General features: G+C 39.7%; 1 protein-coding gene across 1 annotated transcript; it reads left to right on the plus strand.

The window, feature by feature from the left end:
* Nucleotides 1–376: 376 nt before the first annotated feature.
* Nucleotides 377–27519, plus strand: LOC122756432. The gene is made up of 3 exons (XM_044005885.1): nucleotides 377–391; nucleotides 566–686; nucleotides 27416–27519. Exons 1-3 carry the CDS (start codon nucleotides 377–379, stop codon nucleotides 27517–27519), a joined length of 240 nt encoding a protein of 79 aa, XP_043861820.1.
* Nucleotides 27520–27840: the final 321 nt, after the last annotated feature.

Genomic DNA, 27840 nt, shown 5'->3' on the forward strand with positions numbered 1-27840 from the left:
GCTACACAGGCGAAGGGGAAGCAGATGTACTGGGGAGTACTAAGGAAATCAGCACATTTGGTTTTAACGACTGTGCTCCCCAGCATTTTTTTCTCGTAGCAACAAAGAGTATGCTCCAGTGATGGCAGTTTTTTCCTCTGGTTGTTTTCTTTTTTTTTTTTATCCAGCCAGCCTGTTATTGTTGCTTTTTGCTTTTTAATGTGCATTTGTCGTCGCCGGTGGTGTTGTGGGGGCTGTGATGGCATTCGAACTTTTTAGCACTACAAAACATCACAGAACGAGACGCCAACTTTGCTGTCAGTATACAAAATGTTGACTTCAGATTCAGTCCAAATATAAACAGATTTGAAGCTTTTCACTGAAGACATATAAAAATATGACATTTTCTAGGGTAATATTTATAGATTTCATTTAATATGCATATCCATTCGCATTCATAAGGCAATCAATCTTCGGCTATCCCTAGCCAGTCAGCCAATTCGGCTCCTTTTCTGGCCCGGTTCCCTGTGTGGTGATGGCGGTGTCCTGTGAATTCAAGCAGCTGAGCAGCTCTTGAAATCTGCAGACAGATGAGCCGGCAACAACCATCACCATCACCCACGACAGCAACAATGGCAATGCGATGATGGCAAACTGTTATTATGCAAACAAATTACATGGCGGATATTGCACTGTGGAAAATAAACGTATCGAATTACAGGAAAAATGTTTGGCGGTTTTAAGTAAAATATGGGATTTATATTAAAAATTTGAGATATTATTTATAGGGCTTTATATTTGGACTGCGGCTAGATTGAAATAAAAGATAAAATACATCAATAAATATAGTTCTCCCTTTGAAAATGTACAAAATGAATCTTTGTAAATGCAGGGCTATTAATATGAGCAGCAATTTATTTTGTAACTCCCCGAAATTTAAAAAATCTTTTAAGGAGAAATTTTTCTTGAGAATATATCTCTTAACTTGTTGTTCCGCCAGTGTCTGAAGACATAAATGGACCACAACCAAAGCTCCCATACGTTTCTATGCGTAGTTGAGCAGTTATTATTTGGCCATTTCGGCTGATGCTTCGTTTATTGCCAAATGTAATTAAAATATCCAATTAGTGCAGGAGGCAATCTGCATATATGTATATGGGCCTGGTGGCCAGCACTTTTATGAGCTCCGTTTCCTGTTGGCCACATAACTAATGACCAAGAGGACAACCCCGAGCTCGGGCGGCAACATAAATTCCCTTTTGGGTAAAATTAATAAAAATGATTGCAGTCGCCTGTCCTCCTGCTACGTAGAATGAATGAATGGCGCATGCCAGCTGTTGGCCAAACACGCTTTTGATTGCCAACAACACCCGGAAACTACAAACCAACATTGTTGTAAGCTGAAGCCAGGCCCAAAACAAAACATGAGGAAGAGAGAGCTAGTGGGAAAAAATGGAACCCGTCTTTCATCAGCGCGTGCATAACAAGCAGCTCGGCTCAAACTAAAGCTGGACAGTCAGACAGTCATGGGGAATGGACCAAAACCATGGCAAAGAAATGGGCCAGGACCACCAACGTCCTGTCGCTCACTTGGCTCATATGGTGAGCGATAGGGATGGGCTTGGAAAACCATTTCGGATGTCCTTGGCGTCGCTTTCCTTGTGTCATGCCACTGCAAAATGACAAACAGTTCGCGGGATGTGATGCAAACCCAAAGCAAACGCGAAAAATAAGACAGGATAAGAAAAAAATGAGATTGGACTATAAAATACCTATTGATGTTTTTTTCATGGTAGAAGTTCACGGGCTTGAACAAATGTTGTTTGTTTTTTATTTTGGGCAAATATGTTTTTGAAATTTAATTAAATATTTTTTTGTAATATAATATGATAATTTAAGTGTATGTAATTAATGCTCACTTTGCATTTTTATTAAATGTTCAGAGAAGGCAAGTGTTTCCTCATTTCCATATAATCCATATTAAAATGAACATTCTCATCCAAAAAATTCCATTTGCAGAAGCCTGTCTCCAGTAAAGACCACTCCATTTGACAGGCAGTGAGATATCCTTAAACTCAGCTGCTGCTTAAAGCGCCTTTTAATCCAACACGGTGCTGAACAATGGCTTTTTTAGCCGCTCCAACCACATCGCACCACCAGCCGCAAAAACCGACTAAAGCAACCACAGTGGTTATAAGCACTTCACATCTAATCAATTATGCCATCTGCACATACCGCTTTAGCTCTTAGAAGAGCACATTGGCCAATGCCCACATAACATTAAATATACATGAAGATTTTAAAGCTCCGCGCCAAGGATCAGCTATGCAGCGAGGGAAAAGAGAGATAAAATATAGCCATACAGCCAAATGAAATTGTAAGGAAAGCAGCACGACCAGTGTGAAATAAACAAAGCAGAAAGGGAGGAAAAAAGTCCAAAAGGAAGCCCAAGCTGGGACAGGACACTCCAGCTGCAGAGGAATCGGGACGGGATCCGAATCAGATTCAGACTCCGACGTAGAATCAGCAACAGAAACGGCAGCCTGGATACGGAGAAGAATCTGATACAGGAACCAGAGCCAACATTGCATGGCTGATGGTGCGCTAATTCCGTTAGCAATTTCACTTGCCAGTCGGGAAAGTGCGCAAAACACGAAAATAAAAATCATGTAAATTTATCTGGGAGTCGCTCTGGAAATGCTCTTTAAAAGTCTGTTTTTGCATAACGAATGGAAACTTTTTTGCAAATGATTTAGGTCTAATATAGGCATACTCGTAGTAAATTTTATATACATTGCATTATTAGATCCAAGTAAGGTTGCTTTATCGACGCAAACTTTATTCTGCGATTTTTCTGTTTTTTAACAATTGAAATTAAAATAAGCTTAATAGGAGCTCAACTGAATTGATTCTTAATAATAATACCTATTTGATGTGTTAAGAATACCATGTGATAATTTTATAGTTTAGTTTTCTGATAGTTTTATTGGGTTAGTTGAGTCAAACAAACACAATGTTGTAGTCAAATTTTTGGTTCTGCGGGAAATCAACTGCAAACGAACATATGTATGCGTGGAGTTCTTGGAACAGAAACTCACTTTTCGGAGAAAACAGAGCAAACATCCGGTGTCTAACGCTAGAGAACCAAACAAATCTTACGCTGCAATGAAAAACTAGGCGAAACTGCTTAACGGCTGCCGTTTTCTGCTGCCATTCGTCCTGTCAAATGTGCAAAGGAAAAAAACCGAGGGATAACAACAAGGAAGCGGGAAGAAGCGAATGAAATGGCCAAGCAAATTGTATTAGTGCGGGAGTGTGTTGGCCACATTGCAACAGATTAACGTGCTTTACTTGGCTTAAGCATTAGCAAACCGAGGGTCGAGGAGAAAAATGGGCGAACCTTTGCCCCAAAAGGGGACGCCGCACAAAAGTAACGTTAATTGCATTGAGGGCACACATATGTGGTCCCAGCTGCCCCTGCATTGCCCTCCTTTGACATCCACAAAAAACTTTAAATAAAGAAAGCCACGCACACACTCACTTGTTTGCTTTATTTCCTCTTGCTGGTTGCTTGTTTCTTGTATTTATTTACATTAATTGGATTTCAATGTGTAACAAGCAGATACACCCGATATAAATTGGATACCAGAGCCGGAGAAAAGGCGTCCTCAAAGGCTCAAAGGAAGACTCAAAGAGAACTTAAAGGCCGGCAGAGTGGTCAAATCTGAGAAAAAAGAATGTTAACTTTTGGCCAAAGCTCAGATTCGCACGGAACTCAGATTGCACTAAATTGATTTAAAAATGCCATTAATATGTACAATAAGAAATAAGTCAAGTGAATTGATTAATAAATAATATATAGTTGGCATTTTTAAACGTACATATATTAAAGCGGTGTGAACTGGTGGTGCAGTGGATAAACTTAAAAATCAATCAAATACTCGGACTATCCACTCAATGACGAGATTAGAAGTAATGGTCTAAAACAATTAGGCAGCCTCTGCAAACTGGCTAAATCACTGGGTCATTGTGGGCTTAGTAGAACGAATGATGTGGCCCTGCCAACCGTGTTAGATGGAGTGTGTGTCTTTGTGTCTTTGTGTCTTTGTGTGTGAGTGTGGGGAGGGCGGGGCCAGGATCTCATGCTAAAAGGATATGTCGGACTTACCCTAAGTGCGGGGAAGCCGCAGCCAAGTGCAGTAGCGACACTAACAAATGAACCCTGTTCGGGACCATGACAATGGAGAGTATGGAGGGAATGGTGGCAAGCTCAAGCATATTGAGCGTAAAACCAGGAGACTTAAAGGTACATGCACAGAAGTGATACTACTTAGACATATGTCTTTCGCCCGCCCGGCTCGCTCACAATTTATGGTAGCAAGAAGGGCAGCCAGCGAACCATCATCAAAACCGACCAGTGCAAGCCTTTCGCTCTCCATCCATCATGTTGGCAGCTTTTGCATAGACCAAGTCGAGTCCTTCGGCAGGAAAAGAAGCATCCAGGAGCTGGGCTAAAGGGGAAAGGCCGAGGAAAAGCCATTTCATTGTGCCAAGTGGCTGTTTATGATGTTTTTGCTTCCCGGAAGTTATCAGTTGCTCCGGCCCAGGACCACAGTCTCAGTCTTCGGACCAGGACCATACCAAATCCACGACCAAAAGTCAACTCTGGGTGTTGCCTTAAAATGTTGTTAGCTTGACATTTTCTTGCCCCACACCCTGCCATTTTATTGCAGGCTGGTTGGCAAGTTCCACTCTAACAAGGGGTATTTAAGCTGCTAAAAACCTATGTTAAAACTTGTAAAATAACGTACTGTCCGTGGCTTCAAACAAGCCCTATTTGAGTTTCGGATGCTCCAATTTGTATGTATTTATATGTTTATATAAATAATATAAGCTTATTAACTTCAGCAATATTGCAGACGAAAGAAAACGTTGAAAAACTTAATTTCATGGAAAGCTACTTACAAACAGAGTTTCAGCAGAATTGCGCAGAATTGTATTAAAATGCACTGATTGTACATGAGATATGTTTGTGCATTTCAAAAGCATCCTATATGGTTTATCGGAATATAAAGGGAATATGAGCTGCGGTGCTTGCTCTTGAGCCGTGTAGCATTTCTTTTTGGCCACCCTCAGGGCTTATCCAACAAATGGTTTTCTTAAATTGTTTGCCATTTTCCATTTTTGGTCCTCCCAGTGCAGTTGTTATTGTAACTCTTAGTGCGGCCGTTGAAAGCTTCCTTAAATAAATTTTTTGTAGTTCACAGTTTCCGCATTTTGGTGTTGAAGACGAGCCTCGGCCGAACAGAATAACAAGCTGATGGCCAAAAAAGAAGCATCCGCCTGTTGTCCTGGCCAAAGCCAATCATCAGCTGGCTTGCCTATTTGAGCGCCCTAGTCGAAAGCCCCAGACCCCAAGCTTCCGGCTCTCGTTCGCTTTAACAATGTTAATAATCTTATTTTGTGCCTCAATGGACTTTTCCGTTCCTTTCTCCCTGGGCCATGGCCCTTTGTTCGCAGATGAGTGCAAAAAGCCCAGCAAGACCAAGTATGCATGGCATTTTATTGCATACCTTAAATGCAATTTTTGTAGCACAATTTTTGGCGCTGCTTTTTGGTAACTTGCCTGAACGGGAAAAAAACTTATCCACTGATTTTTGTGCCCTTTTGCGGGCCAATTTTTTCGCTTCCACTGCGACTGCCGTTGGCCCAAACAGCAGCCTTTGCCATTTTTATCATTCCGCGCAAAGTTGCTGCAGCATTTGTCCTTTGCCATTCCCAGTTGCCCCAGTCGAAAGGCTCTGAGCCTTTTGCAATTCCATTGGACGACATTTTGCGCTTGGAAATAAAAGCCAGTTAACGGCAATCGCTTTAAATGACTTCTTGTTTACACATGGGATTTCATGGTATTTTTGAGGAATCTGTTATACTTTTTGAAAAATAAGTTAAAAGTATGTTTAAAATTGTTATTTTGTATTGCATCGAATTGTTTACATTTTATTGCTATTCCAGCAATACTCAATGTAACTAACAATAAACTATTATGTTATAATTATAATATATATATTATTTTTCTTGTGAAACACTCAAGTATTTTGTTCTAAAAACATTTTTCAACGAAAATAATCCTTCAGTAGCCAATAAGTATAATGGAATCAAAGAGAATTATACAACTCAAACCCCAAAAAAGAAAACAAGGTGACTAAACCCTATTACTAGATGATAAAAGCATAATAGATGAAAGCGGATTTCCTATACAAGAAAAAGCGAAAATTGGGTGCTATCGTATTACTTAACTTTAACCTGGGGCCGGCTAAATGTGTGGCTGGAAAAATTATTCACGAGGAATAACAAAACTCAAACAGATTACCAGGAGCGTGAAACGACATGGAACGGAACTAAAGCGGACCAAAAGTAGTAAAAGAGGGAGTCGAATAAATAAATAAATAAAATCAGGAGCCAGCCCTGATTTCGTTAGGGGTCCTTTTTCGTTTGGACTGCTCCTGCTCCAAGTCCGATTTCCGGGCCCCTGCTGCAAATGAAACCCAGCCAGGCGAAACTCAAACAATAAATGGCATAGATAATGCCCTAAAATATTCAATTAGTTTATGGCCACGTTCGCCATTTACGTGTGCTCCACGGATGCTCTGGGCCTGGTCAAACTGAAAAACTTCAGCAGCAGAACATTTCCAAAAAATTAGAGATGTTTCGACCGCCGTTTTTGTACCTTTTTGATATATTGTGTGGGTTTTTGTTCTGATTCTTCTCTTTTTGGTTCACGTACTCTGCAGCCCTTTTAATGGGCAGCCGTAAAATGAGAGGCGGAGAACAAGAGAAAAATGTTGCATTAAAATATTTTTATTGCCTGCTGAAGTGCAAAAGGAAAATTCGCTGAATTAAAGGGCACGGCAAAAATTGAAAATAAAAATTAGATAATGGGCGAAAAGGGAAGACATGATAGAACTTTTACGGGTCATAAACTCATGTTTTTAGTGTGCAATGCTGCTAGTAATTTAATGCTTTAAAAAACACCAATGGTACTTTGATATGGAAAGCTCGTTCGATAATGGGGGACAATACAAGTGGAATTAGGAATTAAGAAAATCTTGTCAAATCCCAAAAGATTCTAAATAGAAACATCAGATTACCATTTGCAATAGTTTAAACTCCCACACGTTACCGACACCACTCTTTCTTTAAAGCTCTATTTCGTCAAAATCTCCTTTTTGATCTCTTGTCAAATCCCAAAAGATTCTGATGTGTCAAGTGGATTCGCCTACTAATCACTCGTGCAAAGACATTTCGCAATCACCGAACGAATGCGGCTCCATCCCCTCACTCACTCATTACTCACACATTTGACTGCTGTCGCAGACAAATTTGGGTTTAGCATGCACATTTGCCAAAGCCCTGACAAATTAATGCACATTTGCGATAGCATCTTCAATTCAAATTCAAATCACGCGACATGTCGCGGACTTGGCGGCAGACACATGCCATTGCAAACCAAATGGCAACTCATTTGCGCACCTTTCCATCAAGACAACGGGTGCGATGGCGTTGTCTCCGTCATTTTTGGTCGGTATTGTTTTGGGCCAACGCGTTTCTCATGGAAGCTTGGCGCCCAAAATACTCATTTGCGTGGCTCCAAGTCTGCGAGTCTACTAGTCCCCGACTAACCGAGTCCACATCGCTGTCTTGCAAATGCGCAACAATTCGCTCAAGTGTAAGTAAAGCCAAGAGCCTCGCGATTGGGAAACGAGTCTGGCGAAGATGAACCATATCCTTTTTGGCAGAGCTCGTCCCAATGGCGTCTGCGGCATTGACAAAACACTTGCACATGGCAACGGGCAGGTGAATGCTATTCTGCCTCCACGGCTGCTGCTACTTTTTATGCTAAGATGCCCTAACGGAAGAGGAGGATTCCTAGTCCTCACAGCGTATAAGTAAAACGGGAATAACGCGAATGCTTTAGCTTAAAGCCGCCTTAAAAATGTTAATAAAACCTCGAGATGTTATCCCTAGTCAAGCTTACCATTTGCATATTCTTAAAGATTTAATTTTAAAGAAGAAGACATGGGTAGCAAAGATTATCCCACCTGAATCCCACACGTAAAAAAAATTCAAATAATGTAAATAGACACAGGAATTGATATTTATATAATTATCTATATATACTTTTAATTATAAAATATAAACACATCATTACTATTTGGTTTTATTCATGAAGCAATAGACGAGCAGTCTATTAAGTTTTGCGTGCTTAAATAATAAAATAAAACTTAAAACTTGAACACAATAGAAAATAGAACAAAATAGAAAAGTAACTCGAGTAAGGATGACAGGAATATCTTAGGAGCACTCAAAGAATATTAAGTAAAAATTCATATACATGGTAAACAATAAGCTAGTTGAATGTAGATTTTTCTATTTACAGTTCTTCTATTGTGCATCCCTAAAATGGCTGAGTATGGATATTCATTATTGTGTTTCCAACGGCAAGCAAAGGTAAGATCGTGCCACCTTCATCTCTGGCGTTGGCGTCGGTATTGGGGACTTGTTCGCCTTTCTGGCAACTATTGTCGCATGCCACGCCCCTTTCGCAGACTCAGACAATCACATGACATGTATAAATGCAGAATGGCATAGCGGCGCTGTCTGTGCACTTCTGTATCTGCATCTGTATATGTATCTGTACCTGTATCTGCAGTTGTGTCTGGCTGTCTGTCTCTTTGTGAGTGTCTGTGCTCATGGCGAGGTGAATGCATTTGGCGCACACGTGCTTTTCTGGCATTACCACCTCGAACTCCCCAGTTGCTCGTATTTTGAGGATCCCATCTCCCCACTATATAATGTATTTGCGCCTGGGCCCAGCGGCAACGATTCCAAAGGACGTCGCTATTGTGAGAGGTCCTTGGGTGGGCTAGGCAACACGTTGCCAACGGAGAGATAATAAGCCTGACGTAAATTAGTTAGCCATTTTGAGTTATGAATGCGCATTTCAGCGGACTGCTTCGCATTTGGAAGAGTACTCCGAAATGGATCGGAATAATTTCCACTAAGCTTTTTCTAGGTAATGAATGTTGAAAGACAATCTGGGACTGCGAAAGTGTTTTAGATGCCGAAAGGTTTCATTGTTGGCATAGCACCAGAATTAATCTTTATAAACTCATTTGCAATCTAAACTTACTAAATAGACTTATAATGGTATTAACTATATTTCTAATTGCCATTCTCTTGTCTTTGTCTATTTAATTAACTGAATTATATTATGTTTATCAGCCAAGGAGTCGCGAAAATGATTACCTGAACTTTTGCATTTCAAACGAAATCACCTTGACTTTTTTATCCTAACTTGTCCGCACAATTGGTACTGTTAAATATTTTATGCCGAGAGAAATACGATGTACGCATAATTAAGCATTTCATGGTGCAAACAAGCACACTCAGAGTCTGGTGACTAATATGCCCAATCATAAAACTAATCCTCATCGCAGAGGAAAAACCTCATTAAAATAACGCATAGGCAACGTTGTGTGTTGACAGACGGGGGAGTACATAAAACAGGCAGGCCCAGAGGCCATGGTTAATGTGTCTGCCGGCCCAAAACCAACCCAGGTTTTTGCGGCCAAGAAGTCTAACCAGGCGAAATTAACATAAATGAATTTGCAGCTGTCCGTAAGGGAAACCCATACCATAACCCTTGTCCTCAAAGTGCGAGAAATGCCCAGACAAATGGCCAAATCACACTGACCTGCAGTTTAATGTGGCGAGGCGTGTGTGCATACGGGGTTCTCAGGGGCTCAGGGGCTCGGGTCCGAATTAAAGATGAATGAAAACTTGTGGCAGCGCGAAATAAATCATTTATGCCACGCTAAGTCCAGAGCCAGGGCATGAAATGAGACTGAAGCAAAGGTGCCAGGCATATTAAGTAACGCACTGGGCTTGTGCCTTCGATTCACAGGCTTTAAGGCGACGACGAGGCACTAACCTACAGCAATATGAATGCGAAAAGTGTGTCAGCCGAACAAAAAGTTCGAGAGAGAGAAATGATTTCAGGACATGCGCAGTGCTGCATGCGATCCACAAACAATTCGAACTTCGTGTTTTGACTGTTAACATTGACCAAGAAATTATTCGGAATGGCTAACGACGGCAGCATCCCAGAAAATTCAGTCAAGCGGCGTTGTTGTTACCGAGCACAACACACATTATCCTCGACTTTCGTTGGGAGTCCACTTTCATTCGCAGAAAATCGCGTGAATTCGTCGTGATTTACCGGCACATTGTCTGTTTATTTTTCTGCAAGTTGTGCCAGGTCGATTGTCCATAATTGACAGTCCTGTCACTCGAAATCGAGTCGAAACGGCCGAGGGGAGCAGAGAGGGCCAACAAAGTGTGTGTTAAGTGCTTGACTTGTTGCCATAGTTTTGGTGTCCTTATCACATATATATACATATATATATATATAGATTTATATACGTATATTTAAGGTGGCAGAACGAGCAGCTCATTAACCTAAGGTGTCGCTAAGGAAATATATCAGCAGCCCGTGGTAAAATTCAGTTATAATTTAAACTTTACCCAAAAATCAAAATTTACATCAATATTAAATGAAATCAAAATCAAACATATAATAGTTGAAAATCAAAGTATCAGAGTGAAACAAGAAGAATAAATATTGTTTCTGTCAAACGAAGCAAAACCGACTAACAACACTGTAAAAGTGTATAAATCAAACCACTACCATAAATACCAGAGTATATGAAGATTTTTTAACACAGTAGAGGATCGCACTTCAATGTTATCCAATAAATTGTCATACAAAAAGTAAAAATTAATTCCATATTAAGCGATTAAACGAAAAAATCGGATGACACAAAACAAAAAACACACCAGTATCGCAACAAAAATCAGAATCCATCAGTGAACAGTAAACGGTGACAAAAAAGTTTATAATAGGATTGTGCATAATTCATAATTCATTTTCAATGCAATGCAGAACTACTGATTCAAATTAATCGAAATTAGATAAAGTAAACAAGAATAACATATGCTTATTAAATCACTGATAAAAACTTCATTTAATCGAGATTCGTTTGACCTAAATCCATGCTAATCGGGAAATATAGCAGTTTGACCAAAGTGCAAATGGCAAGAAGCAGCGGAAATTTTATTGACAACGCAGTGGCGGAATGCATATAAAATAAAATAAATATCAAATTGCATAGTTTTAAACGGCAAACGTAATTACAATATATCAATATATCAATATATAAATGCATTAAAGTGCTCCTACAAAATTTTATAACTCTGTGCAGTCGCGTTTTTGTGTTGGTGCCGCTTAATTGAGCATGCATTAAAATAATAGGCATTATAAATAATCTTGTCATAAATATAAGCGAATGCTTACATAATTTAGGCTTTTGAAACATTTAAAGCCACGAAGTAAAAAAGCGCATATCTGTCTATTTGCGCTTTCGTGTGTGTGACTGTGACAGTGTTGATGAAAAAATTCTTTAATTAAATACACGGCATAAACAATTGGCCAGCTCGGATTACCATTGGGAGTACGCAGAAAAAAAGATTCAGCTGGTAAGCTTAGACTCGCAAAAATTGCATTGATTTCTCGTCCGATTCAGAGGAGGAAAATTGAGCAACATTTTTTATTTGAAATTAATTGACTATTCAACCACGAAACAGGTATAAATAACCCGCAGGTGACCACTGATTGGACTTTATCAATTGAACCAATTTGTGATATTGAGTTATTCGTAATTCCCAGCTTATCCACATATACACATTCAATTGCAATCCAATTTAAGTGTATACAATAGAAAAGTTTTACGAAAAGACAAAGAGTAAACTCCTAGTTCACTGGTTAATAAATTATTCATTGATGGCGAAACTTATTGATGCTGAATTGATGTGGAAGAACAACAAAATAAAAGTTTCAAGCGGAAGGAAAGTCGGTCACATTTAATGTGATTTTCATTGATTTCCCTTTGACATTTAACGAAAAATTAATTGATTTCTAATGTTGATAAAAGTAAAGTAAGCTGAACACTTCACAACCTCCCCTCTGTGCCCCATCCACTGAACACCTACACCCCGCGTATTTTTGTTGAGTTTTTTCCTCCTTTTTCTATGCTTACCTACCCCAATCTTGGTTGTCAAAGTTTACTTTGAGTGTTGATTTTGGGGACGAAATAGCAAGCAAGTCTCCATCAGTCGAGGACTTTGTGTTGCTATTGCATGTAATTAATTTTCCAGCTCAGAGCTGCCGCGAGTTTCCCTGGCAACCAGAAAAGTAACCGGTGAAACTATCCTAAATTTAATTTATATGTAGCCTAAAATGATTTGACACACTGCGAAACATTTAGTACCCGCCCTCCAGCATAAATTTTCAATGGCGTTTTGGGGTTTACAAGCCAAAGGTCACAATGAATATGCACATTGTGCTATAATTGTAGGCTATAAATTTTAAACTTAATTCCGCTAATGACCACTATGAATATTCTTTCATGATAAAGCACAGAAGATTAATTTTAAGGTTTTTAAAATAGTCGAACTATTAGTCCTAATATAGAGACTTGTTTATTAAATTGGATACTTCTTTAGTAGTATTTATCATAAGGTATTTTACTTGAAATTAGTTTTTAGCTGCCTGGTTGTATTAAACATAAATAAGTCTACTATAAGTCTACATAAATAAGTCTACTACCCAGATACTTAGAAGATATTAAATATTTTGTTAAAAAGGTATATAAATGAAAACACACTTCTCTGAAGCAGATTCCATTACAGACAGTCCCTCTTAAGATTATCATTTTAAATCTAACTAAGCAATGGCTTGTTGCACTAACAGTCACAGCTGCATTCGCCCGCCGCGAGCCCATTGCCACCCTTTTCTTGCCACAAACTGCGACGTGCTCAAGTGCATGACAAATACGGTGAGGTAAGCCGGGGAATGCAGCAACAGAGGGAGACGTGGCAGGAGTTACTCCAAGCCATGGCCATTATTAAAGCCACAGCTCAGCCAACCGAGTGTGTTTGGCAGCTTTATCGGGGCCTAATGCCTATGTATAATGCTAAAATTCGAACGACGTAAACAATTTGTAAGTCATGTGTAAACATCGTAAGTTACAAGGCGCATTCGTTCGTTCGTTCCAATTATAAGCACTTAATGTAGCACCGGGGAGGATCCATACGCCACGTAGGCCCAACGTGCATATATTACGCATACGCCACGTTCGCCGGCAATAAAAACAAACAGAATAAACCCGGAAGGGAAGCTGTCTGACTGCTGCTACCCCGAGTTAGTTAAACAGCAGCCAAGTAATTAGATTTTTCCACATGAAGCAGATAGGCAAAGGGAGAGCGAGAGCGAGAGCGAAGAGCGTAGGAGCGGGATGGCGAGCTAAGTAGCGTGCAAATACGAGTAGTTTCAAGTGCAAACAAAGGGCCTGCTGCCATACAATTCAATTATAAAAAAATTCCGTCGGAAGCGAAAGCAGCCACATTCACAGAAAACTTTCAGCGGAAAACTTAATGCATTTAACGCGTGCGGGGCAAGCAAATGGATTAGTGAGCAGATGGAACTTTTGCTATTCTCGTTAAAATCCCGACATATCCCACCAAAACCAGCCCACCTGCCATAAAGTTTTGCGTTGTCACATACCTTTATATATATTTTGCCATATGCCACATGCCAAAATCTCTTTTGAGCAAAAGGAAAACAAAAATAACACAACTGCAGCCCTTTGGGTATTTTACGAGTTTGTTTGTGTATTTGCGTTGGTGATGCCCTCCGAAAAGTTGTGCTTGAATCTCACATTACACTTCGGCTAGATGTGTGCTTTTCGCAATTTTTTTTTGCTTTTTATCGCACCAGAGCCAAAAACACGTGACTGCAAAGACAGGTGGCAAGTGGGCAGAAAAAATGGGAAGCATAACTTTGACTGTGCACCAATTGACGTTGGGCAAAAAGGGTATGACAAAAGTATTAATAAACTTGACCGACATTGTTTAATTACCCAAAAGTAGTTAAAGCTTTGGTATGCAAACAGTAATTACAAGAAGGATGCTTTTTTGATCAGCCGGAGTAAGCTGCTCTAAGCTGATTCGGCTTGCGGGATTGAAGCTGAATAAAAAGAACTGAAAAAAGAGCTACTTAAATGAATTCTGGAATGTATAAACAAACCTTGTATTTTATTTTGCTTACCACTTTTGGACTTTTTTTTTGATTAGATTTTGACTGGCATATTCTGTGCTTTATATATTTTGTACTATTTTTTAAATTATTTTTCTCCAACTTGAACTAAAATTTGTAGTTTGTGGTAGATATAACAACTACAAATGAGTTCATGTTTTATCTAACATCATCAGTAACTCATTATACCTGGCTCACATTATAAAAGACAACAAACTCGCTGCTTCGGGCGGAATGATGTAAACCTCATCGATGTTTTGAATACCAGGACTAGTGTTCTTGTTGCATATATGTATAGGTCTTCAGAAAATGCATACAACCCCCATTCGCCGCAGGAGTAAGCTTGCGTTACCTGGCTGGGTAAATTTTAAAGTCCAATTTATGCATATTTTAAATAATACGGACTTTGTGCACACGCAAAGTTTATGCGACCACAGAGCATCCTAGTTTATAGTATGTCTGCGAATAGGTGAATCGCTGGCAAGCTTTGTCTTTTGGCTTAGTCATAGACTGCAGAACCCAAGCTCCGTTTTTGAGCAGATACTCGCATATTCTACTTGTGCGCATACCAGATAAAATAGCTGTATATAAATCATGTCTCGGCCGAGATAAAGGCCAAAATATTCTTTTTCCGAGGGAAAACTTATAAGGAATAGTTTTAAAAGTGAGGACTTGACCCGGGTTTCTCAAAAGAGCGGACTTTTTTTATTCGGAATAGAATGCATTTATAATGGTCCAGTGCAATGAGTATGCAAATATAATTGAATTACCTTTAGTGATTTTTCTCTCAGACATCGGTCGGTTCTTTCACATAAATATAATGTATATTTTATATTTTCGTTTGAACTCACATGCTTACCGGCAGGTTATTGAGCACTCAACATTATTTGGCCATAAACCTTTTGAATGTTTTCTAAAATTTGTCTTATTTTTGGGTTTTTTCTTTATTTTGCTTGATAAGATTTTTACGTAAAAGGAAATATTCCTCAGTATGACTGAGCAAAGGAAAATATTGTTGGTTGCCCTCCTCATGTGAACTGGACTTACAAATGCAAAATGGTTTTCAAAAGTTAAATAATTTATATTTTCAGGAGCTTTCCCAATGTGTCAATGGCTTTAAGCGAATATTATACCGCATAAGAATATCAACTAAGAAAAATAAATAAAAATCAATTTCCGCGTACTCAATAATTTTTTTGTTGGTTCAGTGGGAAAGTACCTTCGTAATTCCCCCAGCGGGCGTAACCACTTTGGACTTTCACTCGTTTTCCGATCCCTAACAAGTTTGCCCCAAGAATGACGCTAATCCCCAAGTAATTGTCTGCTTAGCGCTTACTGTCAATTTATTGAGATTTTGTTTTTCCCTTTTCCATTCTCACCTGTCGCACGTAGTCAAGTGTGTCGATACTTTTGGCCCTTCCTGTGAAATTCGTAGGAGTTGCTTGGAAATCCCCGACACACATAGTTATCACGTCGCAAACTTTGCGCACTTCATTTTTATCATGCGATTTTATTTATTTTGATTTTTCTCCTATGAAAGTTTCCGGCCAACGTCTAATGATGTTAACTGCTAACGGCTTATCCGGTGAGAGAATCGCCCAGGACTGAATAACTTTGACAGGTCGTCCCCTTTAGATAGCTGCCTCGAACATGAAGTTACAGGATTAAGACCGGAGTGGCCTGGTTTCAGCTCCGGTCTCATCCACTGCTCCGCTCTTAATTAATACCGGGCATGTGCTGAAATCAACAATTTTCTCTGGCCGAAAAACTGTTCGTATGAGAGGGGTCGTTCGACGCAATGAACTGTCTCTTCGGTGCACTTAATATACATATATAGTTTTCTTCACCTTATGCTGGCCGTCTTGTGGACGGGTATACGCACCTACCCCGAGTACAATTTCAATTTTCTCGTACTACCAAGGGAAGGGAGTGCAATTATTTTTGCGTTACTTTTGCACCCACTTCACACTGCATGCAAAAATGCAATAACTGGATATATGTCGCTTACTGCACTGCAGCTCCGGGGGCCCATTGATGGCCATAAATTTTTAAACAACAGAAATTACAATTACTGACCACCGGCAAAGGGAAATGCGATGGGCCAGCGGCCAACGGCGGGAGATGGGTAAATTGTGAAGGATGCATAATGAAAGCAATCCATATAAAAAATATAAATCACGCACTGCGACAAGGATGCGGAAGATGGGACTGGGGACTGGGTGGGCGAAGGACATATGCCGTGTGCCTGGGAACAATAATAATATGGCCAGCTGTCAGGCGATTCGCCTGCGGCAGAAGCCCGGCCAAATAATTAATTGGCTGCATTATGGCGCTCAAAGACTGGCTCCTCGGTGAAAGTGGGCAAAAGTGCCCGGGGCATTTAAAGTGACGGTCCAAGCGGCAGCCGAGCCGCACTTCCAATGCCACTTCCACCTGTCAATGGCAGTCATTCATTGCTGTCATCGGCCATTCCATTCCGGGGCATAATTTTCAACTTGTTGTGGTCGCCCAATTGCCGTTCATTAAGAGCGCGTAATTGTGGGCACAGTGGTTTGGTTAGCGCCACTTTATCCGCACTCAGTGGTTCAGGGCCCAGTGACATGTGAGATGGTCTTTATCGCCAACAGGACGTTCTCGAGAGGTCTTCGATATGCCTCAATCAATTGAGGCACATATTATGATAGTTGTAAGGGTAAATAAACTTTTAAAATAATTATAGCACATTTCTGTGTAGTTTAATACTAAACAATATAATGCTTAAATGAACTTGTCAATTTCGTGTTTAATTATAAAACTAAATATTATAAAATAATAATGCGGTTCAATTATGTGGGTGAAGACATACTTTTGCTCCTTAAACTTCCATTAGTGCTCACCATATATTTTATTGATTGCAAAAAGACACATTTCTTTTAGTTTTTTGTTTACATCCTGCAGTCTAGCATATTGGCTATCGAGCCAGTTATTTATTTTTCTACTGGCTCAAGATGGCCAGCTGCCTTCAGCTGCCTTGGAATGCACAACATTTTAGACCCAAGTACAAGTCAAGTCAAGACCCAGAAGCAGAAGGAGAATGCAGGGCAGGATATTAGCCTGCATTCCGAGCAGCTGTTGTGTCATTGTCGCCGGGCGGTATCCTTGTTTTTATAAGCTTTCTTGCATGTAATCAGTTAAGGATATTCATGGACATGACTATGATTTTAGTGCACACACACATAGTAAGAAAAACACAATGGCTTGTATATATGCTACACAGAAGAATATAAGTTTCGTTGATGAAACAATTGGCCCTGTGCATAATGTATACCTCTTTATTTCACTTGACTTTCTTGTTCTGCTTTCAGCATTTTTTCAAAGGTTTTTACTATTTTTATTCGCTTTCCCAAATAACTCAATCGAATCACTACTTAATGTCCTTAACTATTGCACAAGTTACATTTTCCCAGTGTACACATAGTCGGCGGAGATTTGTGCATGGGCTGGCGCCAAGTCGCAGCAAGGAGCCTTGCAATAGAAAAAAGAAAACCCAAGCTAAAAAACAAAAAGCCAAAGAACGCTGCAATGCCATGCAATGCCATGCAAATCCTGCTGAGCAACACAACTCAACATGATGGCCAAGCAGCCGGCCACTGGTGTCCCCTGCCCAGTTCCCATTTGCCGTCAACAACTTGCTTGTCCTGCTGGTCCAGCTGTATGGCGATATATGTGGCTGCCCGGCTTAAAGCCCATAATCAGGCGATTTGCAGGCATTAGGGATGGTGAATGGAAGGCGGCGGGGGCGTCGGGGGTGGCAGTGTATCCTGCTCTTCGAGGACACAAGGCAGCCTGTTGTCGTACGTCAGCTTTTGTCTATGGTTGATCATTTGCTGGCCAGTGGATTTAGCCCCTAATACTCTTGAAAATGTCCCCGACAGTCTTGCCCACTAGATTCTCATGTGGAGCTGCTTAAGGTGGGCTTACTCGTGCCGAGAAACAAGACGCCTCTTCAAATCTAAATTGGTTACTCTACTTCTCTAAGAATGAAAAAAAATCTCGGTAAGAAAAGTTTATATATAAATTCCTTCGAAGTATTTTTTTAGTCTTTTCTGTACGTATTTTACGCATATAAACAGTGTAAAGGTCTTTTTCAGTGTTCTGAGTTGACTAACCATTTTTCGATTGGCATAAAAAGTTGCCTTCAATTTGCTTAAACAATCTGAAAATGCGCTTATGCTGGATTGTTACTTAACTGCTGCTTTGTCCTTAACTTTTTACCGACCTCCTTCGACTATGAACACTTTCTTATCGAGCATCGTAATCTAAGGTAGACCAAAAAAGAGAGTAAATGGCCATCTATCTTCGGGCCTTATGGAAATCCGTATTCCTTCTTTGCCAGGCTTCAAGCACACGCACTACTTTGCACATCGTTCGTCCATTTCTTCTTTTACACCTGAAAAAATATCTTTTTTACATCCTAAAATAATGATAAATAAACAAACTAAGCGCACCTACATAAAGATCTTAATTTAAAACACTGAGATATGTGGGGCTTGGTTTCAGCAATGTTTAAATGTGGGAATATACAAATCCTTTATGTGTATCTTTTCACCACCGTTTTTCCTTGGTCCACTACAAAGGAACAGGACTTTTTTATAGCTCTTCAGTACAGATGCTGACATCCCTGGGCTGCAGCTCGGCTTTCATTACGACGATTCTGCTCAGCATTTCCATTTCCATTGCCACTGCCACAAGCACTGCGCTTATTTTCTTGTTACACTTGCTCCAAGAATTATTGCCTTTGCATATTCACTCCGTGCTGTGTGTGTGACTGCGCTTTTTTCATACTCTTTGGCATTTTTTGCCGGAATTCTTTCCACAAAAATGACAGCTGACACTTGCGTTTAACCGCACAGATTTGCTTTTAGTACGCTCTCGTGTCGTCCCCAGTCGAATCCTTTATCCCCTCCTGCGATTGGGGTCCATCCGTTAGTACGTTCGTCTGAAGCCACATTGTAATTGTCGTTTGTATTACCAGCAAACGACGACTTGAGGCGTTGTGATTGCGGTTTCCTCCTACTCTGGATTATTCACCAAGCAATCAAATGCAGCTCCACTTGTAGCCCCATCTACCCTTTGTGGTTTTCCCTAAATCGTTGCAAAAAAAATTGAATTCCATTAACGTAGCAGGGTTTGGGGGCTTTACACTCGAAAGCGCTTACAGTTGGGAGGTATTGACTTTTCTTCAGGGAATGAAAGAAACATTTGTATTCCAAATTCTTTAATGGTCTTAAAAAATTACAAAACATTTTATGTGAACTTCTCTTTTAAACTTATGTTAAATGCATGTCTTATATTATATGTATATGATGAAACTGGTTTAAGGACACATTAAAAAGACACTTATCCATTCATAATTAAAAAAATATTATAAAAAAATATCCACATTTTTAAACTGGTTTTTCCTCTTGTTCTTAAATATATTCTATTGTAATTGTGTACCCAACCTTTTGAAGTTACATTCAGTTTAGATTGGAAAAGGGGAGAGGTATTGTTAAGATACCTGGGCTGTAAGCCAAACATTTTTCATTCGCCGTCTCAATGGAACCCAATTTAAATCTTCACTCCTATTAATCATGTTTCCATGGTCCTGATAAATATTTTCGATGCTTCACACATGATGAAATTTTGGTAACTACAACGCCCCAAGCACGCAGATTTCCCTTCAGCAATATATGGAAAGCACTGTTGATTTTTGAAGTATGTATTTCAAGCATAGTCAGTTGCAATGTACTGCATACCAAGGAGAGCCCACTCTTCTTTTTTTTTGGAATTTATTATTTGGTTTGAGGCTTTTCATTCAGCTTGCTATATAAAGCCGTATTCAACATTTTTACGCACTCTTATATTAAATATAAATATATAATATTTGTTAAACATGTAATGGCATGTAAAGTGAGCTTCGAATTTCGCGGTCCTAAAACTACATTCTGTGGTAACTGTGGAAATACTAAAACTTCAACCTATTTTCCAAAATAATTTGATCAGATGCTAAATTTAACAAGCCCTATTTAACTATTTTTGAAGTCTGCTCTTAAATCTGACAAAAAGTGGAGGACTATCCAATCATCCACTCGATAATATGGAAACGAGAATAAAGTCCAAGGGTAAATGGCTTAGAAAATGTTCACCAACAATTGCCATAAATAAAAGTCACTCGGGACACATAAATAAAGTATCGAACAGCAAGAAGGACGCAGGTCCATTGATGATGACAAAGCTGACAATACGCAAATAAGATTTGGCTCAAAAATTTATTTAATTTCATTTTATTGGATAAAAGTCAAAGGCGTCGAAAGTCTCAGACAGAGGCAGAGACAGACGATGAGGGAAAGTACCGCCGTCGGGAAGGAAGTGGAGAATGTTTACCATCCAGCAGCGGATCCGTAGTCAAATCATTAATCTTTTTGCGCTGAATCAGCTCAAAGAGCTTTGGCCTCTTTTGGCGAGACGAGTCGAGCGGGCTGAATAAACAAAGCAACCATTTTGATGCCAAGTCATTGGGCAGAGTTCAGCGGCAGTATGAGTCTTGGCCATTTGCAAATGAGTCGCCAGCATAATGACCATGAAGCTATTTGCTCGACAACAAATTGCCAATAATTTTGCACACTCCATTGACTTTGGCCTTCCTCGTTGGCTTGTTCAATTTTCATTAATTTACTTATAATTATTTGCCGACATTTTCATATTGACTCTGACCGGTCTTTTGTTCGGCCGTCTGGCAGTCTGACCGTCCGGCCTAAAAACACAAGTCAAATTAAAAATTTAAACTCAGGCACGGGGACATGAAAATTGCTTCTGTGCTTTTCCCATCCCATGGCGGCAATAAAAAAACAGATAGCAATGAGAAAAATGCGCCTGTTAACTTGTTCATTACCCTAATGGAGAGTTTTTCCCATGCATTCTCCTTCTTAATATTCCTTTTCTTTCACATTCGGTATCCCTTTGGACCTTTTTGCTTTGCCAAGGACTCCTTTTCTCGAAATCTTGTCCTCCTTCGGTTCGTTGCCCCAACATCGTGTCCTTTTTGTTCCATTTCGTTGGAGGGGAAAGGGCAAGAATGAAGAAGGCTGTAGTACCGCCTTAATAGAGTGAAATTCCGCACTGTTATATATTTCATTTAAATGACATTTTAATTAATGTCAACAATTTTGCCATTGTGGCGAGTCGACGCTCTCATTATGATGTCCTCAGAATTTACTTTCTCCTACCATCAGCTTCAAAATTTTTTTACTGTCTGGCGCTTTAATGTAATTATTTCTAATTAGATATTTTAATTATGCGTAAGTCGTTGACAGTCTTCTCAGGGGCTCTTGCTCATTAAAGAATTTGTTTTTTTTGCTGCGAAAGCCAGTTTTTAATTCTTCTCCAACGACTTATGCAATGTAATGATTCAAAAATATATGTATGTGCTACAGATACATTATAAAAACAATCACACATATTATCAAATAGATGTATACTTTTCACATCATTTATTGTGAATGAAACGAATTGTGAATCTGGTGTTTTTTCCTGAAATCAGGTGTTTCGTTGTTTGTTAGCTCATCATATTTTATTCAACAAACTTAAACCATTTAAATGACATTTAATTCAGAGACAGCAGACCAACGGATTTGATATCTCCATAATCGTAGATTTTTCTAGTGTCAATTCGATAGACAAAACGAACAAAGTCGAGAGAGGATGGCAAATAAAAACTTCAAAGCAAAGTCAGCTACTAATCACAGCTTAATGTCGGTTTTAATCCCAACCAGTCACTGCTGACAGTGAAATGTTTGCCAGGTCGAAATCTTAAGCTCCCTGAAAAATAAACATACACATAGGCTCTATAAAATTGCCCACAAGAGACCAGCTAAATTCAAAGGCCCAAAGAAATACAATCCCTTACTTATTTTCGGTAGGCCAAAAAAGGGCACAACTTTTAGTTACAATAAATTATATGCAACAGTTTAAAAAAAGGCAAAAGAGTTAACTTTGTAAGCAGTGGTAACAGCGGACTCCGAGCATTTTTCGTTGCCAAATAAAGCACTTGAGGGAATTGCACATAAAACGACTGACGGATGACAGGGGGACGGAAAAGGGTTAAGGCCATCATTGGCATGTGGCGAAAAAATCTTTTCATTTGGGAGATGCCAAATATTTGCAGGTAAAAAATAGACGACGGAAAAGGGACAAATCCCAATATGCCAGGCACTTTATTGCAATCCCTTTAAACAAGTTTTTCGAAATCCTTTCCTTTTTCTTTCACGTGCGAATGCGGCAAACAAATGTGTAAGACTTTTCCGGCAAACACTCGAAGTTGTGTGCTTCCTCGGAATCCTTCCCCCTTCCCCTTTTTGAATCCTTTCTATTTCGGCAAATAAAATATGGAATTACTTAACGGCCATGTCAGAGCGCAGACATTGTCTGCGTCTGTCTATTTGCTGGCGGTTGCCTTTGTGCTGGATTTTATTTGTTCTGATGTGATTTGTTTAGCTCAGCAGTCCCATATGTCAGGTTGTCTTTAAAGTCTCGTTGAGAGTTCCCCTCTCCGACTTTCAGTTTGGAGGATTATGCGAAAGTAAGTGCTACATGTGTCTCTGAGTCGGGGCTTTAAAAGTAATTTTCCTTGTTGGTCCAAATTGTTTTTTCCTTTTAAGCGAGCAGCTGGGCTTGATTGATATTTTCACATCAACAATTGTTTAGTAGCACGGTGATTGGAACATTACATTAAATATATCAATATATCAATATATCAATATCAATATATAAATATTCCTGGGTTATTCTAGCCTATAGACATTTTAACGTGTGAGGATGATGTTAGGATATTAGACTCTAAACATTTAGTACGTAAACATTCTTTCCGATGTTCTATCTTTAATAAAACTATGATATCTTCCGGTACTGTACTATACTATATTTTTCGGTGAACACACAAGCTAAAGCCTTTGCTTTTTGAGCAGCACATTTTCGTATTAAGATTTCATCTTGTCTGACCAAATTTGGCACTCTTCATAAAGCTCCAGCATACAAATACAATTTTTATGAGAAGGGAGCGTTTCTGAAGAAGGGTTGCTGGTGGGTGAAAAAAACTCATCAGGAATTCAGGATGCGTGGTCTTATGAAAACTTGATGCCTCCGTGATGACACTCATTGTCTTGAGTAAAAAGTGTGGCAAATGACACAAGCGAAGAATGGGTGGATGAGGCCTGAAAATTTTGGCTTTTATAAAATTGCCAGAGCACCCACACATGCTAAAGTCGCGGTCTTTTGTTCCGCATTCCCCGAAATGCTTTTTAAGTATTTGCTACACACATTTTGCTGGAGCGGCAAATGACTTTCAAGCTGTCATTTCCTCCGGATTTTGCTCCGTTTCTCCTGCCAGGTGTCCCCAGTGCCTCTCAGTGCATAAAAAAGTTTTCTAATGAAAAATTCAGCTGCTCAGTTAAAGTTTTTGCTTATGAAAATGCAGCTTCCAGCCGAGGAGTGACCATATAACAGCGAGATGGAATTGGAAATGGAGCATTCCAGAATAACTCCCCGAAATTGGATGCGGATGGCTTAAGCTGCACAAACTGCACCTCGAATTGCGAAATGAAAAGTAATCAAATTCTTGTTACTAGTTTGCAGACTCGTGAAAAGGTTGAGACAAGTTTTTACTGAACTCTAACAAGTTCAGAATCGTGAAGGTGACGCTTTGCCATAAAGGTGTACGGGAGAGCTAATAAACTTGAACTACTGAACAGAATTGTTGCAACTTATTTAATTTGAGTTCCGGCAGTTTGTTGTTTCGACTTTTCCAACTTTCTTTATGGTTATGAACATTGCTTAATATACAAATAAGGCACTGTAAATTGGCTGTATTACTAGTCCTACTGCTGAAAATGTTCATCAGTATATACATAAAATGTATTTACATTAAAACATTGGCTCCTCTTTAAAATCGTATGCCCGATTCAGTTCAAAATTAATTTTGTTCTAGTTAAGAGATGGAAATTTCATTAAAGTTCACGCCACCGCCATCCGCATAATTTATAAAGTGTCGAGCTGAAAACTGCCCACCGAGCAGCTTCAGCAGCAGATTCCATCTAGGAACCCAGTATCCGACCATCCAACCGACAAACCGAGTAACAAATCCGTCCATTTACCCATTGAAGGTCCGGCTGCGGCCATAACAAGGCGTGACTTACAGCGTACTTGAAGGGCCAGAATGAAGCAATTTTAATTTGCTGCTCTTGGCTGGATAGTAAAACATCAGCAGTGGCAACAAGATGGAGAAGAAAACCGGAAAGAAAGGGGCTCTCGGAGCCTCCCACTCAAAGTTTTTGCAGTCCAAAATGCAGTGGGTGGATCCCAAAGTGTTGCGCTTCATAAATAAAAAGGGGGGAGATTCCCGGCCAGAGGATGTGGTGCTGGATGAGCGGCAAACTTATAGCTCTGTTGGCCAGTGTAAAAGCATATTTTCTGCTTTTAATTGCAATATATTCTTTTAGACCAAATGACTGATGATGGTAAAGTTGGCGCTCCTTCTCCCTCACTCGCTCGCTGGATATTTTCTTCGCACAACCAGCAAAAATATATTGCCATGAAATTTGCAGATGGCACAGGAAACGGAAACCCAGCGGAGACAGGCATGTCTCCACACTGGCAAACTCCGTTTGACTGCTAAATGAACAAGGGAAACTCGTTCTCCGCTTTCTCTCAATTTCCCCACCCGGATTACACTTTCATACAGCTTCGAGGCACTCGGAGCATTGCGGTTCCTGGTCACTGTGGTTCTTGCTGTAATATTTTATGGCGCTACTGCGAGAAATCGCTTTGCTTAACCAAACACGAAATTTGTATCTCTTGAATCTCGAAAAGTAAACATCGTTTCACATAACGCTAATCAGTTTTAAATCAGTCATTCGTCGGACTTTTCCAAGGTCTCTAAATGTATTGCTGCATACTTCTGGACATCCCATGCAAATATACTTGGAATCCAAGCTATGATTTTTCAAGTGTATCCTCCTCGAATCCCTTCTTCGACTTAGCGAAACAAATAACTCTGAGATAAAGAGAGAAAAAGGATTGGAAAATTCGGGGAAGAATAACTGAAGGGGGCGGCGCTACAGAGGCTTTTGTCTTAGCCATCGCGACCGCCATTTTGATGATGAATAAATGAAGGCCTTTGTGTTTTTGGACGTGGCCAAGCAGAATTTACCACTTTCATTTACTCGACATGCACTTCTCCAGTTGAATGTAATAATAAACGTCTCCAGCAGTACTTTAATCTTAGTACGCCAGTTAATAAATAAAATATTAATGCCTAGTTCACGTTTAGTATTCATTCACTTGATTTGGTGAAAGGTTTTCAGAAGCTGTGCTCTTTTTATCCTTCTCCCTTATTTCCTTCTTAATTTAATTTTCATCGAATCCAGGTTCTTCACTTCCCATTGATATATTTCCGCTGACCTGCAAAATGGCAAATCGCTGAGAAAACTCATAATTTTTTTCCTGACCTGCTGTGAAGGCAGCGTAAATTTTATTATTGGCAATGCCAACTGCACGGGCTCCACCAACTACAACAAAGTTTCCGGCCAAAGTTTTAGTTTTTTTCCCCGCCCTATCAGCCATTTAACACCCCCCTAAATCCCCCCTCAAACAAATGATTAATGAAGCTTTGAAAATTTGAGGGCAAATTTAATCAAGCGCACAAGCAAATCGAAACATTCGACGAAAAAAGTGGCCAACTTATGATAAGCTTCAAATTTGCGCAATATGCTCAGGAAAAAGAGAATAGGGAATGAAATTATGTTAATAGGAAGGGAAAAACAAAAGAGCATCGAGCTTAGAAAATAAATTATGCAATAAGTAGGATTCTGGCGCCCTGTGATTTATTATTCGATTCTTGACGTGTATTCATTACAGCGAGTGGGTGGCTGAATAATGATGCCCTATGCAAATTGTATGATTTATAAAAAATGGCTAAATAATGATTGAATTTCAGAAAGTCAAAACAAGAAGTAAGGCGTCTCTCATATAGAACTGAAATATTAATTGAAATATATATATTTTTCACTGACTTTGAACTCAGTTGCAGAAACGGTATAAACAAATTTTAACGCTTAAAATATTTTTTTAATTTCAGTTGGCCAATGACCCTTTGACTTCAAAGATTCTAAATGTGAGTAACATTAATCTCTTTATTAATGTATGCAGTAAAAGCTAATATTAATTAACTACGTAGCTATATATTTTATAATCCTTGGAACAACTTTTTATTGGCAAGATCCCCCCTCCATTGAGAACTAAAATAATTTAATTTAATATTTAATAAGTAAGTGACAAATAAGTTTTTATATATATTTCTCAAACCCTCTTCACAAATACTATCTCCTCTTAACCCGCAATCCGGCTTAGACGTTTACTTAACCCTCTTCGTCGGCACGTGTTTCAAATTTGGGCAAGGACTCAAGCAGCCGTACCTTTTCATCCTTAAAGACAACTTCATTCATCATGCTGCCCGCTTTGTATATAAATTTCATTAAACTTTTCGAGGAACCCCAATAACAAGTGGGCATTTTATGCGTATTTGTTTTCTGACGTATTCATGAGCGCCAACTAACGCCATCAATTTGCGAAAAGTCCCAGCAGCTCGAAAATATTCCCCGCGTGACAGACGAGGGCCTAACTTTTGGCATTTCTTGGTCCCGACCTGAACACTTGACAGGACCTGCTGTCCCGATGGCCCGATGGCCTGATGGCCCGGTTCGTGGCCCAATTATTATCATAATGCCAAATGAAGATGACAACATTGACAGCATGTTGGTTGCGGGGCCAAGTTTTAATGATGCCGCTGAATTCGCCGGCTGAGGGCCAATTAATCACTGCCGCCCAGTGTCTCTGTTTGAGTGTCACTTAATTTTTTATGATACTCCAGCCCGACTTAGCGTCAAACGATTCACGTTCAATTGTTTTATGCCGTCTGCGCTTTGAGGTTACGAGTGCTTCCTATAAAGTGTTTTCATCCTCGCCCCGCAAACCACATTCTCCCATCTACCACCTCCCATCTCGCAGCGAATTGTTGTCGAGACTTTCGAGCCATTTTGAGTGCCTGGCCAGAAAGTTTTCTCTCTTGCCCGAGAATGAAACCGTCAATTTGCCGCAAATATAAGTTATTGCCCTGCAATTGATTCTCTAACATCTTGTGGTTCCACATAGTCTCCGCTGCCATCAACGCCAACGAACGGTTAAGCGCGACATCGACACTTCTGCGCTGCGCCGCGGCCGACGCCTGCTGCGCCGCTGCCGACGACTTCACTTGATTGCTAGGGACTTAGGGAAACATTTTGTACGCTAGATTTAGTTTCAAATGATAAATTGCAATAAACGGTCGCTTGCGATCTTCAAAATCAAATCGATAACTGTAATTATTAACTGGCGCCCGAACAGGGACCAGCGAATAAACGCGAACGAAAGACAAAATTCTAAGTCGCGGAGCAAAATCAAAATTTTGCTAAAAAATATTCGTTGGTTAAATTGTGCCGAAGAAACTCCCGCGAGTTATTAACAAACAAAATTCACGGTCGGCTATAAAATAAAATTGTTTGAGAAAAAAACAGATTTTCCGGAAGAGGAAAATACTT

This window comes from Drosophila santomea, chromosome 2R (assembly GCF_016746245.2).
Source record: "Drosophila santomea strain STO CAGO 1482 chromosome 2R, Prin_Dsan_1.1, whole genome shotgun sequence".
Classification (NCBI taxonomy): Eukaryota; Metazoa; Arthropoda; class Insecta; order Diptera; family Drosophilidae; genus Drosophila; species Drosophila santomea.